General features: G+C 37.5%; 1 protein-coding gene across 4 annotated transcripts in view; it reads left to right on the forward strand.

Annotated features, from left to right (window-relative positions):
* The window catches only part of nfic (nuclear factor I/C), a 131,691-nt gene that overhangs the window by 17,900 nt on the left and 95,261 nt on the right, over positions 1-18,530 (forward strand). Inside the window, exon 1 of one of the 4 annotated variants that reach the window (XM_048208881.1) lies at positions 1-2,605. The exons of the other annotated variants lie outside the window; for them this stretch is intronic. Within the exon in view, the coding sequence (XP_048064838.1) occupies positions 2,576-2,605 (30 nt within the window). The 5' untranslated portion in view covers positions 1-2,575. The remainder of the gene's footprint in view (positions 2,606-18,530) is intronic. 4 annotated transcript variants of the gene reach the window in all.

Below are 18,530 nucleotides of genomic sequence, written 5' to 3' on the forward strand. Positions count from 1 at the left end.
CTTAAAGTCAAATGAGATCATCATCAACACACAGGCGCCGTGTTTCGGTTTTCCCCCTGCTTCCTCTCTTACCAGCCGGTTACTCCTTTTCTCGTTGGTTTTCGGCCAAACGTAAGGTTTTGTGGGAAAGGCTTAAAATGCTGGCGCGTTATTTTCGCTATTGAGACGCGCAATGGTTAAGATCGCTAACCTGCGATTTGGCTTTTCTCCCTTAATGAAAGTTATTTGTTTTGTGACAGCCGAAGAAAAAAAGGTGTGTGTGTGTGCGTGTGTTAACCACGGGACTCCGAAGGCCAAGTTGAAGTTTAAAGCCAGTAGAGGCTGATGCCCAGCATTCGAGTTTGCACAGCAGAAAATGGCCGCAGGCTCGCCGGCATGAATTTGACATCTACGCCGACAGAGGCGCTCCCTCCCCGGCAGAAGTCTCGGTTAGTGTGCCGAAGTCACAACCGGGAGTTCGGCATTGTTTCAAAAAGTGCTACAAACTGCAGTTACTTGTCATGTTCGCGTGGCAGTAGCAAACTTAACCTTTAAATAAAACAAAGTAAACAGGCTTCACGAGACAGTGCCAAAAATTGATTTGACCCGGGTTGGTATTGTTTACGGAATAGTAACTTTTAGTTTGATACACTTAGAAAAAAGGTGCTAGTCTATGTAGACATTTTACTATGGTACTTCCATGTTTTGGGGCATGTAGGGTAGCCTACCATATGCTTGCAAGTAGTAATGCAAATATGTAATGCTACATGAATTTCAGTAGGCTACTATGTTATATATCAAAGTACAATATTATGACATCTGATAAAGTAGGCTACCACCACAGTACTTTTTTTTGTAAGGTTAAGACTTTCCCTTTAAGGGAAGACATTTAACAACAGACTTAATAGCTTTCTTAGTCACTACTGTTACCTGTTAATTTGTGCGTATATTAATAACTACTAATTATGATAATCCTAAAATATATACTATTTGCTTTCTGCAGGGATATTTTCAGTTTATGTAGGCTGGTACTTTCAGGAAGTATACGTATTTCTTTCTACTTCAGTATTTAGGTTAATAACATTGTCTGTTTACAGTAGCCTAAGTAAAATAAGTTCGGACTTTTATAGGGCTATATTGATATGTTCATGTTGTGCTACTTACTCAGATGTGTTCTTTCTCTTATTTAAAATAATATTCTAATATTCGAGATTGAATAATATGTGGCAGTTTCAGAATAGGTTCAAGGTTAAAGAATGATACTTATGGATATGACTGTTTACTAATTATTTGCACAAATATAATATTTTGAGGCGTCGGGGTTTCAGCAGTGTGATAGTCAGCTCTTTCCCCTGGCCGTATTTCACACCACAGTGCACACTTTTTTTCAGTGCATATTCACGAGAAATAACAGGTGTTGTTTACACTGTTCGTTTTAATAGCCTTCCTGGTTTTACACTTTAATTTAAGTCAGTTGACACCTAGTTTATTTCATCTCCGCGTGATCACTCTAACAAAATTAAATCTGATTTCTACAAAGATTTAAGCTAAAAAACTACAAAAGAACACGTTTGAGTCCTTGATGTGGGTGTCTACGACTGATAATTAGCTACTTGTAGAGTTAGTGAGGCGCGTTATTTTTTTTTTGAAGTGGCTTTATAAAAGTTGCTGATTATCAAAATATGCAATACCACGGAACGTAGCCTAATTGTATTGAATTTAGAAACGTGTGCACTACTATGCATTGATCTAAATAATTAGACGCGTTTCAGGAAATTAAGTGAACGATTGACACGTCATTTTAACCTGAGACTGCTTTCTTCTATGTGTAAAGTTAACTTGCCTTATCAGACACTGCTTATAGTATTATACGCGGGGTGATATTATTTTAAGCGATACGCCTCGAACACTTTGTCATGAATGGATGCATGCATGTGCGCTCTCTGTGACGCAATGTCCGCGCGAGCCTGGCTCTAATCGCTACTTTAGCAGTGCGTGTTGCAGTAAAATTGTTTGGAATACGCGCGCGGGTGAAGCGCGCAGAACGTTGCTGCGCCAGAACTGGATCAGCGCGAGAGGGAAGAGCGGTGCGTGCGCATTGGCGAAGAGGGGAGAAAGTCATTTGCCACTTTGTTTCGCACCATATGAGCTTCAGAAGCGGAGGCAAATAACTTTTTTTTTGTTAATTTCACGGACTTAACGGATGCCCCATGGACAGTGGAAACCACAGTTAGCCTTTCGTGCTCCTTCAAGTACTTTCTTTGGGATGGGCTATTTTCATAACGTCATTTCATTCCTCCCTCTGATGAAAACATTTTCTCTTTCTTTGATTCTTTCTCCCACCATTTCCTAAATGGAACAGATTGCAGCACCCCACGCGTTTTCCTGCCTGCAAAGTTTGGTTTCAAACGTGTACATAGTTTGCGCGTTCTCTTTTGCCGGGCGTCCCTTGATTTAACGGACTCTAAGTGGAAGTCAGAAGTGGCGGCGGTGGAAGTGTTAATCATGATGAGGCTTACCATGATTAACTGTGAAAAATGATCCACTAACTTGTCGGTGTTTTGCCACATTTCAAGTCACGCGCTCCCCTTTCAACATGATGTATTCTCCTCTCTGTCTAACTCAGGTAAAGTGCTTATTTGTGTCTTTCTGAAAGAATTGCTCCTGATCGCGCGACGAGATTTCGGTTTATAAAGGGCGGGCTGAGAACTCTGCTTCTCTTTGCCTATTTAACATCCATTCATATAACATAAAACTGTATACCCATGTGTATATTAGTTCATTTAATTGATATATTTTTCAATTATTGAAGTTTACACTGCTAACAAAGTCAAAAATCAGTTTGAGGAGGTAACACGAGTCGTTGTTTATCGTTGTATTTAAGATGGAGTTTGTATGCAGTAGAGTAGACATTTGAGTGCATATAGTCATCTGCTTTAGTATTAATCATGAACTAGAGGGGAAAGTAAGCCTACATGGTCATAGTTAAGATAAAATAAAACTTTTATTACAGGTAAACAGTTGGGTATGTATTCATATATGATAATAAAGTTTACTATTGTGAATTTTTATCTAGAATGGATTAAAATGTATAAAATTAGCCTTAATGTGCTCGTATGTTACACCAGGATTATTTCAGTTCTTGCGTAGCGCCATAAGAGGACAGTGTATTAATGTATATATTCTGTGTCAAACCTATTAAAACTTTGATGGATTCATTGGTTACAAAATATATAGACTTACAAAGAGAGATTTGGTGTATCTATACAAATATGTCTTCATTACTGTGGTTTCAGCTCTTGTCTTGTGCGCTTTTTAAGTTTGCAGTTAATAGGATATAGCAAAAAGTTGTTTATTGAAGTATTTTTTTTTTAGTCTGCTTAATTTTACACAGGCAGTGACTTAAAAAGAGAGACAAACTGAAGCATTCTGGAAAGAATAACATTGACTTGCCAGACAACGGCCGCTTTTCTGTAATTTACTTGAATCCTATATTGCTTGTAACTGAATTAATCAGAAAATAGTTTAACAGTGTCACAGTGCTCAGGCTTTGAGCAAATGTGCTAGTATTTTAAAAGTATTTTTGTCAGCAGTCTGAATTGAGACAGAGGGTTTTTAAGGTCACTTAACTGTCTCAGATTGCTTTACTGTATATTGACACGAGTCACTAGGACTTTAGATGGCTGATGATTGCTTTTGACCTTGGCTTTGATGAGAAAGTTGCATCAATAGTGAATAATTTTGCTTAGGTTTGTTTTAAATTTCAGATTGTTTTTAGCCATTGTCCACCTTTTCACTTAGAAACGTACATAATAGTAATAGTTAAAATGTAAAAGTAGTACAGCTTAAACTTAGTTGCAGTTTAGCCGTCGTAGATGAGAAAAAGATTTCGTGAGGAGAAAAATGTTTAAAAAAAAAGTTCTCTGCTGGCTAAGAAAGTCGTTCCATATGCTTGATTCGAAAAACGCCCATACTTACTGACAGACTTAATGACAGTCCATTAAACCTGTCGATTTGACACTGAAAGTATGTAAATAGCAGCAGCATTTATGGTCAAACTTTTTCTTGACAGTTTATCTTGTGGTATAATTCAGTGCGTAGTTCATATCAAACTTTATTTTAATAACTGCTTGGGAAACCTTAATTGGAATTTGGGCTTTTAAGTATAACAAATATGCATTGTACTTTTCAGCTCTTAGTGAATGTGTTCAAACAGGTAACAGTACAATTACACGCCTCACCCTCCAGTGCTTGAATTTATTATGAAATAAATTAGATGGGGTTATGTTTCAGTGCTCACTGTGTTTTTTGATTCTATATGACAGACGCTTGTTTGAGTATTTTGAACTAGTAAACCTTACATTCTGTCGAATCATGAGGTAACCATAGTCCACTTTAGCAGTTGTGTAACTTTACCAAATATAGTTTTAGTGAATTATAAACTATCATGCACAGCTGTAAAACTTGTTAAAAAATAGTTTGCTCTACCTGAACGCTTACAAAACACATTCGATCTGCAGGTTGCAATAAATATTTAGGAGTGGAATAATCTTTGCTGCATTACAGATCTGGTTTGTGAAAGTTGTATTGTGAGCCAACAATGTGGAGGCCTTGGTTTTCTCTATAACCGCTCGACATGTCCACTACCTCTTTGTTGTTGCTGATAGGATAATGTAATGTAGCAGCCTGCAGCGTTCGAGGGAGAGCGCGCAGCATGCACAGAGGTTCTGGCCGTAGTCTGAGTGAGTGTGTTGGGCTGAGAGAGAGGGAGAGCGAGAGGGACAGAGGCGTGTGCCAGACTCCACCGCAGTCCCGCTGGCAGCCGGAGGGGCCTTTCGCTCAGAGCTTCGCTGCACACAGACACTTCACTAAATAATATTTAAGCTCCGAACCTGTTCCGTATTCTGTCATTATAACAACTCTGTCTGCAGTGAGCACCAATCACCTCAAACTTTAGAGCTGGTGAAGAAATACAGTTTTTTTGACATAGACGTTTGACGTGTACTTTTAGTTTGGTTTTACTTTTCCGATTCGAGATCATATATATATACACATACACACACATACACTTACATAATTATTAGTAAGTTTTTACATTCTTTTGCATTATTTTATATTCTTATTTTAGGTCATTGTGACCTAAGTAATGCTAATGCGTGAAGTAAATGCTAATTATTTAAGTGGAAAGGACCAAAACTGAAGAGTGTGAGCCCATTTTTATTATTATTATTATTAATCCAGATACTCACTGATCAAATGTATTTAGTTTGGACAGACCCAGTTTGGAGCATATTTGCCAACAGTGTAGAGTAGTATCAGCGGGAGATCTGAGAGGCTCTATTCCCCTGAGCTGGCAACATGCTGTCCTGCCCCCATTCCTCATCGATTCATTCCGTTAGAGCCGCAATTAGTCCCCCCCGGGAAAGGAGAGGAGGGCCGATCCAAGCGTCAAGCCTTTCTGAGACACTCTCACTGGTCTGCGCTGACCGACAAAATACTATAACATCTGAAATCGTTCTGATAATGAGACTTGCTCTGCTTTGCATTTTAGTTTTTATATTTCGGTGCATAATATTCCAGAGCAGAGAACCTTTTTCTTCCATTTGGGCTTAAAATGACTTGGTCGTAGAAACGTTTTGTTCTCTGTTACTTATTTGTTACTATTATTATTATTTATTTTCACAACTCATATCACACGTTTTGCTCATCATTACTAGTTATTTGTGCAAGGGAAGCCAGTCTAACTAGGATCTGATGTAATGAGCACTGAAATGTTCTCCACCCCTCTCCATGGTCGGGCACTTTGTGTTTGAAGTGTCGCTTTTGGGCTCTCAAATGCCCCAGAACACCCCCGCGGTGTAATCCACTGGTCCTCTCTCAGTCCGCGTGTGTGCGCGCCTGCCTGCCTGAGGGTTTTTTTCGTCAGGAGAGTGTTTGCTCTTTCGCTCGGCTCAGAAATGCATGCCCCACTTTCGTCTGACAGCCCTGAGTGGCACAGTCATGGTCGCGTCCCAGCGCGGCAGCTCCCAATGTGCCCGTTAACAGATTAATTAAGCTGTTTTGATCACCCGCTCTTCCTCGCTTGCCACCCGGCCTGCATTTATCTCAACTTTTTTAAACATTCGGCTGCTTATTCGTGTCAGGGAGTGTTTTGGAAAAAAGGGTCAGAATCTTAAGTGGAGCATTAGCTTTCATGTGTTGATCCTAGTGGCTGATATTCATTAGAGGACATTGAGGAGATTTTTAGGGGAGGGGAGAGGATAGGAGGGGAGTCGGGCACAAAGAGTAGCCTCAGTTATAAAGGCCTGAGCTCTTGGCATGAGTAGAGGACTTCATGTGGCCAGAGCTGGAGATGTCTGTGGAAGGTTGGCTGCGTTTCATATCACACCCAGGTTCCTCTGCGGGGAGAATGGTGAGCAACCCTAAATATTTACTTTATGAAGATGTGTTTGGATTCCACCTGAGCCCGCAGCCTCGCTCCCTCATCCATGCCAGTGTATTACAGCAGAAGAGAAGTTTATTTTTGTTGTTTTCTAGATGAGATGTGGTCCAACGAGTGCCTGAATCACCCTCTGGAGTCTCGTTTTTTAAATGAGCCTTGCAAAAAACAGCTCAGACTTCTGGAATAGCTTAATCAACCGTGCTAAGACAAAATACGCTTTATTCCGCTTCGCGAGTACCTCTGTGTTGGAGGAGATCTTATAATTCATGGTTCGAGTCAGTCAGAATGCTGTTGTTACCTGACAAGAAAACAATTTTTTTGACCTCTGCAGATGTTTAAATCTATATTTTATATTTTATGTATGTTACGGGCTCAGATGCTGGCAGGTCCACTGCTTTGTCTTCAGCAGGGAGAGAGTTTTGTCTTCTGCCCTAGGGTTTGGAGTCACAGTAGTAGGTCATTTTGAGAAGAACCTCCGCTCTTGGCAGAGTCGCTCTGCTGGGAAGGCTTTAAGAAACGTTTCCAACTGGAAGGCGATCAAGAAGAGCAGTGCTGGCGTGGCAGGGTGCAGCGGGCTGTTTATTTAAAAGATCTCTAAATCTACCTCTGCTTCTCCACTACTGTGCCTGTGCTTTTCCAGTCACACATTTGTTCACCGGATTTGATTTTTGCCACAAGCCTGACACTTGATTACATTCTTTGGTTATGTGTGAATATCCCAGTATTCAGGAATACTTTGCGTTGTACGTTCTATTTGTATTGAAGTGTAAAGTCATCTGTTCTGTGCAGAGTAGTTTGCTCTGAAACAAATATTTTCAATTATATTATATATGAAATAATAATATTATATACATGTATTCTTTCATTTATATTATACATTTAAAAAATATATACAGTCAAACAAATTTATTCAGACACCTTGAACATTTCATTAATTAATACGGTTTATTCACTATAGTTAAAAAAAAATGGCAATAAAATATGACAAGATCACAGTGTTAAACTGTGTCAGAAAAAAAAATCTTAATTATGTCAGATAACACTTAAGCAAAACATAGTCAGGTCAAAGTGAATAATTTTTGGTTCCAAATTTTTTATCAATTTTATTGGTAGTCCACTGTATGAAGAATTTTTGGGTATAATAAGTTACAGTTTATTTTATTTTGCTATCCTCGCTTACATAAATGAACTAGTAAAAAAATATATCAAAAATATAAAAAATGTCTGAATATTTTTTGGTTTGACTGTATATATCCTATAAATCAAAAATATATATTTAAAATTATATTCATGTATCATTTTTATATGGTGTATAAAAATGTTTTGACATTTGACATAAATGTACATAACAGAAATATTTGCAGACAAATGCTATATAAAATATAAAATGATATATGAATATAATTGCAACGCTGCATGATACGATTCCCTTGTTTGTGACGATGCAAGAAAATACATTTTGAAAGGATAGATTTGCTGTCACTTATGCAAAATGTAATGTATGTTAATATTTAATTTAAAAAACATTATAATTGAATTTTTTTTAATTGGCAATACAAAATATGGCAATGTTGTTTTACCCATAATTAGATTAGCATTCTTTGCAATTATTGCACTTTTTTTTAATTAAAAATTGTTCTTTAACATACTCTGTATTTGAGTCTGAACAGATGCGGAAGGATTTTTTTGGCCGTCTCTTTCTTGCCTGCTTGCACCAGTGCTGCAGGCAGCTCGCTGTGTGTAAATTACACTTCTCCTCTGCTCTCCAGAGCCGCTGTTGGAACGCTATATGATACGATTCCCTTGTTTGTGACGATGCAAGAAAATAAATTGTGAATGGATAGACTTGCTGTCACTTATGCAAGAGCTCTGTGCCTTTGTTTTAGCTGGCCTATGGGTGATATGACACTGCGTTTATTGTAGGACAAATGCATGTTTTTTTCCCTGCATTTTCTGGTGCAGAAATATTTGCAGACATGTATCCAGACAAATCCTTTTAATGGTCGAGAACATAGTTATCGAGCATCATTAACTTAAGTGCCCTTAAATAAATGTTTTTCTTTTGTTTTCCCACATTGTATTACAAGCCTTGATAAATGGGAGTAAATGTGACTGAGTATAATGCCTCATGTTCAAGAACTTTAGATGCATGTTGAATGGAAGCACAAAGACGCATGTCACTGGACACATTCCTCATATACCATAATCCATCAAGAGGATCTTCTGTGTTGCAAATGGTTTGAAAGGTTTGTTGAGCAAGCTTTCACCCTCTTCCATTGCGTATAAGTGTGTGTGGCTGAACCGCAGCTGGAGGAAGATGCCACAGATCTTGTGCTGTAATGGAGACTCTCCAATACTGCAAGATAAGCAACTTGTTTTTTTGTACATTGAATGCAAAGACCAGGATCCCCGTGGCCTTGAGTAGAGCTGGGCTTTTAGATCTCGTTCCTTTCCTAGCATGGAGATCTCTAAAATCAGAAAGATTTCATTCTGATAGAGGAGTGCTTTCTTTACAGATTGAGCATATAGCTCAGTAGTTAATTAATACATGTGTGTGGGTTGAGGGGGCGGTAGATGACAGAATCTGTTGTGTTATTTTACAGGGAGTTGATATATCCTCCCTGATGGGCTTTCAAGTTCTCAGCCAAGACAATAATGAGAATGTTTATCGCTGCACGTGCACGTATGCTCTGCCTTTCTTATTGACAGCTGTGATTCATGCGTCCGCCCACTCACTCTGAGCTGCAGGTTAAGACACCTTCCTCGGGAAAAAGGATGATCCAGATCCTGATATATTAAGAAAGCCATGCAAACAGAATCCGTAAGGTATGCCGCTGGGGTTCTGACGCATTGTTCATTGTTTCGCTGACATGCGATTGAATAATGACCTGTGGTGATGCATTTAATTTTGTTTTGCAGAAACTTGAAATAGAATAAAACTTGTGGCATTCTTGCGTTCTCAATTACACTCTCGTGTTAAACCACCTTTGCCTTATCTCAGCGCTGAGAACTCTTCAGTTCTGATTTCGTGAGATAACGTTTCTCATTGTGTCTGAGTGACAAAACACGAGAATCTGTTTATGATTCTTGTGTGAAAGTAAAGTATCGGCAAGAGCTTTTTTGGACGTGTATGCGGTGAATTACACTGTATAACTTCATAAATAGCTGTCATCACTGGGAAAGTCTCCTGGTGTCCAGAAACAAGACAAAGAGAGACGGATAGATGGGGAAAGTTGTATGAAAAGCCCACTGGACTTTGTGGCATTGGCAACATTGGAAACTCTCTCTCTATCACTCTCTATGGACCCAAAATCATGTTCTAGGCACGCAGCCCAGATATGAGTTAAAATCTTTGTGCTTCTCCAACAAAGAAATATTAAAGTCAAATCATAGGTAAATTATTTCCCGCTCTTGCACTTTGGGATGCAGTGACATCAATTTGTTATTTTGATAAAGGGCAGGAGCTGCTTTAAAACGCACCAGAGCAACACTTCATCACAATCTGAGAGCTGCGTTGGAGAAAAGAATGTAGCTGCATGGGATCATTTCGAGGAAGGACAAAGGAGAAAGAAAGCTTTTGTATTAATGGTGTGCAGGAGGAAGAGCAGAAGTTCTGAACAGCAATTAAGGCTTGATGGCATAGCCAAAGAGACATTTTCAGTAGTGTATGTCCAGAAAAATTGTAATGATAATATGTCAATATTCATTAGGCCCCACCTAGGATGATTTTTTCATCCAGTCAAATCTGATGATATCCTTTCAAATGCCCTGAAGTTCCCACTTTGTTATCGTTTTGATCATTTTTAGTTAATCTCACCGCCTCTGTGAGAGAACATAGTACGTCCATTCATCTCAGATGTTGAAGTCCATCCTGACATGCTCTTTGTCCTCTTTCTCAGGTGTGAGGTGTCTCTGTGCATGTGCGTTTTATTCCTGACTCACACGTATAACAGATAAAAAAGAATCAAAGGTGTCAAAGCTAAAAGTGGAGACAAGCTATAGGCCTCAGATATATATATATGTGTGTGTGTGTGTGGGTGTGTGTGTTTGCACACTACAGGCCTAGACAGATATCTCTATGAATTAGGATCGGAGCCAAACAGAGCAGTGCTGGGAAAGCAAGAAGACACGTCAACACTTGGCTATGACCTAATATGACTCTGGCTTGCTACATGGCAGCTCGTGCCCTGATCAACGTGCCAGTTCAGTGATAATGCTTAATTAGTTGGTTTATCAATCATTTGCTTTTAAAAAATGGTTATGTGCAGTTCTTTTTGTAGACTGCCATAGCTAAATTTCTTGAAGAGCTGAGCGCCATATCATTTACATTACATCTATGTATTTTGCAGATGCTTTTATCCATAGTGACTTACAAAAAGCAACAAACTGTCACAGAGGCAGCAATATTCATAGTATACAATGGCAGGTTTATTATTTTTATTGGTTGACACAACAGTTGTTTGCTTTGGAATTATCATCAGTTTCTGAAGCATACTGTATTTGAGCAGTCAATGAATAAAAAGCTTTTGCAAAGTAAATGATTTATTAAACATTTTTTGAAAAAAAAAATGCAAGTTCAGTGTTTTTTAGCTTGATGAACTCAACTCTTTGTTGTATGTTGAAGTATTTTCTAATGAAACTGGACGTTTGGGCAAGACATTGACAGGTTTACCTCTTTTTTTTAAATAGATTAATAGAATTATTAAATATAATTAAATAATTATACTTGTGTTATATATTTAAATAAATGTCAATAAATATTATTTTATTAAATATATTAAATATTATTTAATTAAATATAATATTAATGATAATTTAATTAAATATATTCTTTAAAGGTCCCGTTTTTCGTGTTTTTTTTTAAGCTTTGATTGTGTTTATAGTGTGCAATATAACATGTGTTCATGTTTTGCGTGTAAAAAAACACAGTATTTTTCACATAATTTACTTATCTGTATACCGCTGTTTCCACTGTCATAAAAACGGGCTGATGACTTCCTTGTTCTGAGAAGTCCCTCCTTCAGAAATACGTAACGAGTTCTGATTGTGCCAGCGGTTCCTGTGTTGTGATTCGACAGCAGCTTAGCGCTCCTTGCCCGGAAAGGTCACGCCTCTTACCATAACGTGGAGATGCACGCGCTCAGTGTTATTGTAAACATGTCTTTAATTTTACCCTATCAATTTGAGCCGGAATCAGACCCGGTGATTGGACTGCGGGATGAAAATAACAGCGTTTCGACGACATGGCGACAAACACACTCTACAAACGCAACTCTTGTGTATTCCTGTGGGCGGAGGTTAGTCAAAAAAACGTTTTAGTGACGTCATTAAAGAAGGAAGTAGAGGGATGTAGTCTAAACTGGCCGTTCGATGTAGGCGACTTCTGTTAAATAAAATATCTTGCTTGGCATTGAACTTTGAGCTTTAAAATTTTACAGATTTTATTTATACTCTAACAACAACATTACACACTAACTAAAGTTTGAAACATGGGATCACGAAGAACGGGACCTTTAATTAGTTATGTCACAGCCATGACCATGTTTTTCAAAAGTGGTTGCAAATAGTATTGGGGGAAAGACATTGTTATTATAATATATCTAATATAATATATAATATATTTGATTCGAGAATATCTGATCAAAGCTAACACACATGGACTAAAAGCCATTTTATGAGGTCTTGACAATTTTAAGGAGATATTTTAAAGTAATAAAATATTTTTAAAATATTTTATAAACCCGGTCTGAGTGTGGAAATTACATTTTGTACAGCTTCTAGGAAGCATTATTCACCAGTCCTTGACCCACACAGAGAAAGATTTTTAGTGCAGGCTTTGTTCTTGAGCTCTGTACGGGGCCCTGTTGTGGCATGACTCGGATTATGGAGATTAGCAGGCTAGCTTGTTATGTAATTGAATGTAACCGTGAGGAGAGTAAGGGAGAGAGAAAGAAAGCCTGGGTGAGAGAAGTGTATAGAGAATAGGGGAGAGAAAGCACTTTACTACATTCATCCTACCTTTTCGTTTTTTTTGAGTGGTGCAAGGTCAGAAAAGGGTCAGGCAGGTTTTGGCATCCTCTCGCTCTTTGTTGCTGGGGGGAAACACTGACTTCAAGAGTTCATGCACTCTCAGAACCCAAGTCAAAGAGTTTCTGCATGTTTCAGAACTTATTCTCGCCTTGCTCCTGAGAGAGAACTGAAGAGTTCACCTCTTTCAGAATTCAACTGCACAGCACTGGTTTCTGCCAAATATCAAGCCACACATAAGGTGAAATATTGATAGGTTCTGTATGGTTTATTTGGAATGTTGAAATGAAATAGAAATAAAAATGTGTAGAACTTTTCCTATTGGTGCATTTTGGTCTTCAGATAATTTACCGTAATTCACATTGACGGTGTAGTAGAGCTTGCAAAGCAAAAAGATAAATGAAATATAAATTTTATAACCAAATTGCTGAATAATGTCACCGGCATTTGGCCAGAACAGCTGTTTGTAAACATTCTCTCATTTCTTGGTAAAATGAAATCAGGACGTTCTGTTCAACTACCATGAAGTTGTCTGTGGTGATGTAATAGCATAACCAGGTTAAACTGCCTTTTTCAAACAAATTATCCAAAATTGTATCAATTTGCAGAGCTTTTAAAATGAGAAAAAATGATCGGAATGTTTTGTGACTAATGGCCTCATTTTAATGTTGATGAATAGAGCATTTGCAAAAGGCACAACCTTTTTCACAAACTGGAGATAGTTGAAACTCATATTTTTCTGTTTTCAGTGAAGGCGAAGTGAGAACAAAATGGATGTTATGCTGCTTCCACATGCTAATGGAATTATCGTAAATACAAGTTTCCTAGTCGGAAGTTGGACATGAGTCTTATTTACTACTGGAAAACTGGAGATAATTTTGAGGCCAGAGTTTGAGTTGAGCTAGAGAACTTTATTAGCTCTTTATTAGCTTTTTCCACAACATCTAAATTGCCTTGTCTTGTTGTTAAAGTAGTGCATATTTACATATATGAATAACTTTTTGAAGCATATGTTGTGTTTTATAGACATTGAAAATAGCATGTATTTGACTGAAACATCAGAATCATTAGCAAGCCTACTATCTTGATTGTGCGGTGAATGTATACAATAGTGCGGGTAGCTGAATTAATTGGAAGAGGTTATCAAGAACAATTAATGGTCTCAGGCTCTGACTGAAGGCTTGTTTGAGATGTGCCTGTTGTCTATCAGACAAATTGGATCTCCTTTGTGAGGACATGAAGTGAAAACACACACGTTTAACCTGTTCACCCCTACCGGAGGAACCAAACTAGGCTGAATGAGAGTTAACTAGCCTGAAATTTAGTTCTGACTCTTAAATAATTGAAATGATCTGTAACTGGCCCTTTTTGGGCTGATAAATTATTCATACTGCTTGGAAGTAGATTTAATTTGATTTGGGATATTCAGATCTGATCTTCTCCCATGGCATATTGAGACCAAAAGATTCAGAGATTCAGAGGGTGAGGGAAGACCCAGTTCATTTTCCCAGGATTAGGACCGTGCTGTCAGAGAATGAGCCGAAGCCTCTGCTAAATTCAATTACCGGACTAATGTAATTAAACCCACAGAGAGATAGACAACGAGTATTGCTCTGTTTTGTTCAGCCAGCATCCAACTGAAGGCACCATCACAGTTTTCCCCACCTCTGTCATCATTTCTTAATTAACTGCTCTGATTTGGTGTAAGTCAAAACACCTGTTTCTCTTTAATTTGGTGGCTTTTTCCATCGTTAGTGATTCTGACAAGACCATATATTGGTGTGCATCCTGTTTGGCCAATTGACCTTTTGGCCTCCTTTAGTTACTTGTTTGCAGACCAGCCAGAATGTGCCATAGGAATTATTCTTCCAGTAAAATGTACTCATGGTAAAAAAGTAAGGGATATTATTCTTGAACACTACAAAACATTTTAACAGCTTTTGTTAAATAATTTAATTATGCAGTAGTGTTGTGATGTGAAAAACATAAACAAACGTGATCATGTATCCCCAATTGAGTACCATATGGCACTATTGTAAGTGCCCTGCTTTTCCATGTTTTAGGGTAATTTCTGTAAAAATTTGGTTTAAAACTATCCAAACACATGACTACCACAGACTTGCATTAGAAAATAGCAAAAGCTTATCTGATAATGTGACCAGTGATGTTTTTAAAGAGATAGTTCACCCAAAAATGAAAATTTGCTGTTAATTTACTCACCCTCAGGCCATTCAAGGTGGTTTTTTCTTCAGTAAAGCAATAAAGAAGATTTTTAGCTGAAACCATGGTCTTTGGTGATTCATATAATGTCAACGGCTACCGTTACTTTGGGAGTCAAAAAAACAAACAAAAAAAACCCAAAAACAAAACATATATAGGCACCATTTGCTGAGGCTGTGGATTACAGGTAATAATATTGTAAATAATGTTTGTTTTTTTGCAGAGACCGATCATTTCGCTTCATAAGACCTCAGTGTATCGTCAGGAGCCATGGGTATTACTTTTGTTTTGCCTATATGTGTTTTCAGAATGACTGTAGCCATTGACTTGCATTATATGTATCACCAAAGACCATGGTTTCAGCTAAAAATCTTCTTCTACTGAAAAGAAAATTAACAACATCTTGGACGGCCTGAGGGTGAGTAAATTAACAACAAATTTTCTTCTTTGGGTGAACTATCCCTTTAAGATGGGACTTAGAAAAAGGTCAATATAGTAAATTACAAACAAGTATGTTCCTTTTACTTTTCAGATCTGAAATGTTTTTGTATTTCTGCACATACTGCCCACTGAAGCATTTGAGTTTCTCTAAGCTACATGTGCTCATGCTTGGTTGTCTTATACTCATCCATTATTAATAAAGCTTGTAAATGCTGAGCTATTGTTTTTCTATTGTTCTGTTGTTTTATGATTGGAAAATGTAAATTCAGCAGGTTTGCCTATAGATCTGGGGTGGCTTTTTTTTTTTTTGAAAGGTGAATTTTTGATTTTGGTCAGGGGTTGTAGTGTACGTGTTGTAGAATTGGTCTATCTTTTTCAGAATATCTCACCTGAAGTATAGTATAAAAAATTACAAAATCATCTTCACTGCAACATATTTTTCACTGAATTGAAATATTGTGCTCTTTTTTTTTTATTAGGGCCTGAGCACCGATGGTGTGAGGACCCTCTTGGAACTGCTCTGTTTATTCTTTTTGAATCCACAAGAGGTCTTATAGAATGAAAACTCAAATCTAAAACAGATAACTTTAACACTTTAACATTATGAAAGCTATCAGTTGAACAGAGTATTTTCAGTCAGTTGGATATTACTGGAGGAAAAGTACTGTTCTTTTCCATTTTAGTGATTTTTCCGAAGTTGCACCGTGTTTGAAAATTTGTATCTTCACATAAGGAACTTGAGGATACACTGATAGTAAACTCCTTGCTAATAACTATATATATATATATATATATATATATATATATATATATATATATATATATATATATATATATAATATGCAGCAATCAATAGACAAAATCAATATTGTGCATCCCTACTTTTTTTAATGCACACCTACTGGCCATTATTGTCAAAATTACAGAAGAGAGGTCAGTGAAAGCTTTCTGCGTTTAAATGAAAGTGTGTGTTGACAAGAGGAGCGAAACAGCTGGATTCCAAATACACTGTCATTCTCCTGTGTTTTTAAACTGGGGGATTAAGGTTGCATGGCTGTCACTGAGCGCTGTGTCCAGGCTTTACACCACTATCAAACTGATTGAAAATGTATAAGCACTTCAGACGGAAGCTCTGTGATTGGCTGTACTTAACCTTAACAGTTGGTTTACCAGGTGGGCATCCAGTTCAGTAGTAATGCACTTGAACTGAGAGGTGTGACTTGGCTGTTTGTAGAGATGTAGAGGCCTAAGTGCACTACTGTGCTAACTGTGTGTGTGCACGTGTGAGGGCAGGAAGGGTAATAATCTGAGGTTACCTGAGGTAACTGTGTCATTGTTTGCAGACATCACATGGTAGCAGAGTTGTCTTCTTCATGGTTTAACTGCGGGCATTGTTGTGGGACCCTATGAAAAAAAATTGTCCCAGGCCTCATGCTTTTTTAGAAACACCCCTGCTAATGCTCTATCTTTCATTATATATCACTTCATCTCTCAGTTCTCTTTGTATGCACCATTTCAGTGTAAAAACCACCCAAAACTAACCACCCACAACCCTGTTTAACTAGGTTGCAAAGTTTGATGAATATGCTTCTTTGATTTGTTAGTTGGAATTTGAAAAAAAATTTTGGCCACACCCTACAGGAAGTTGAATTGGAATTTTATTGGAATTAAAGAAAGTGGAATTTATTGAATTCCGGGATTTTTTTTAACCCTACTCTATACATATATCAAATATAAAGAAGTATATATTTAGAACAAATTTAGTTAAGTATACTTTTTTAGGTGAAATTTCAAAGATATCTATTTGTTTATCTGTTTATCTGCCTTGAGAACATACAAACTATAAACTGTGCTTTGAAGGTGTGTCACTTTGGATAAAAGTGTCGTCCAATTGTAGGTAAATAATGAAAATGTGTAAATAATGCATTCAATGTCTTTCTATTACCTCCTGTGGAAAACAGAAACACAATTTGACTTAAAAGAGATGTTTGTATCTATTTTCTATTGATCATGCCTGCAGTTATTCATCAAATGATGATCAACTGATGGAGAAGAGCGTTGTAACTGGGCATATATCCAGATGGCTGGTGTAGACAAGCACACTTACAGCATTTTAAAGATCTGATTCAGGTATCTGAATCACAGTGGTGCAGCGATGCTTTTGGCGCCGTTACCTGATTTGCATAAATGATTTAGTGAAGGCAATATTGAATCATCGCAGACATCATGTGCAAAAAATGGCACTATCAACAGGCACAATGCATTCTTACTTTATCTTTGAACTTGTAATCAAAGTTAAGCTAAACCCAGAAAGAGTCTGCACTATTTCGTAGCAATCTAATCAGTTTAATCTAAAACACCAGATGCATGTTTGATGTTTGTTGTTGTAGTGGATTTGTTAAGCAAATGCAGCTTGATGCTTTCATGTATGTCTGATTAGTATCTCAGGGTCATGACTCATGACCTTTGTAAACTGGCTATTTAGAGTGAATGGAGGCAAAAGCCGAGCTTAAGCTAGTCTCAGCGTTCAACCAGGACCCGTCTGCTGAGGAAGAGAGAAAGAGAGCGAGAGACATTCAGATTCATGCAAAGATTGGATCTGTAGTTTGGGTGACCTAGCTATTCTCTCTAATCCTCTATAATGGATGCCTATTGTTCTGGCATGCAAAGGTCATAGCTCAAGTGGAGTGGGTGCATTGCATTTTCCAGACAGCTTGCTGCTCTATTTTCCCTATGAGTCTGGAAAACTCTTGATGCTGGAATCACTACTCAAACAGTCTGAGACACTTGGCTAATGGGACTCCTGGAGAGCTGTGCTTTAAGACAGGTTTAAAGGTTTTGTTAAACCTTCCAGACCTTGAAGTTAACATGAAATTAAAATGGATTCTATTTGTTTTTGTAATAGTTGTGCACACTTATTCACTGCATGCAATTCATATGAAAATGTGTTTGTTTTTGTAATCTTTCTTCAAAATGTAATAAATGAAACCATTTTCCTTTTCAGCTGATGTCATCTAGGTCAAGCAGACTGCTGATTAACAATCTGTAGCTGTTTACACAGTCTGTTTTTAAAATATATGCATTTTAATTGTCTGATGAATTTCCATAACATTTTATTGAGTTATTTATATCTCAAATTTTTAATTTTTGTTTAACATTTGTTTAACATTTCTAAACGCAAACATTTGCCCCTGGTTTCACAGACAAGGCTTAAGCTAGTCCTAGACTAAAATGCATGATTGAACTGTTTAAGTTACTGAAAGTAACTTGTACTGACATATCTTAAAATATGTCAGAGCCATTGTTTTGTCTCAAGATGCACAACCGGTAATGTTTTTTTCTAATGAATGTTTATAAAAGCTACTTAAATACCCTAATTGAACAAAGGCCTAATCCTGGCCTAGGCTAAACCCTGTCTGTG

This window comes from Megalobrama amblycephala, linkage group LG12 (genome assembly GCF_018812025.1).
Source record: "Megalobrama amblycephala isolate DHTTF-2021 linkage group LG12, ASM1881202v1, whole genome shotgun sequence".
NCBI lineage: Eukaryota > Metazoa > Chordata > Actinopteri > Cypriniformes > Xenocyprididae > Megalobrama > Megalobrama amblycephala.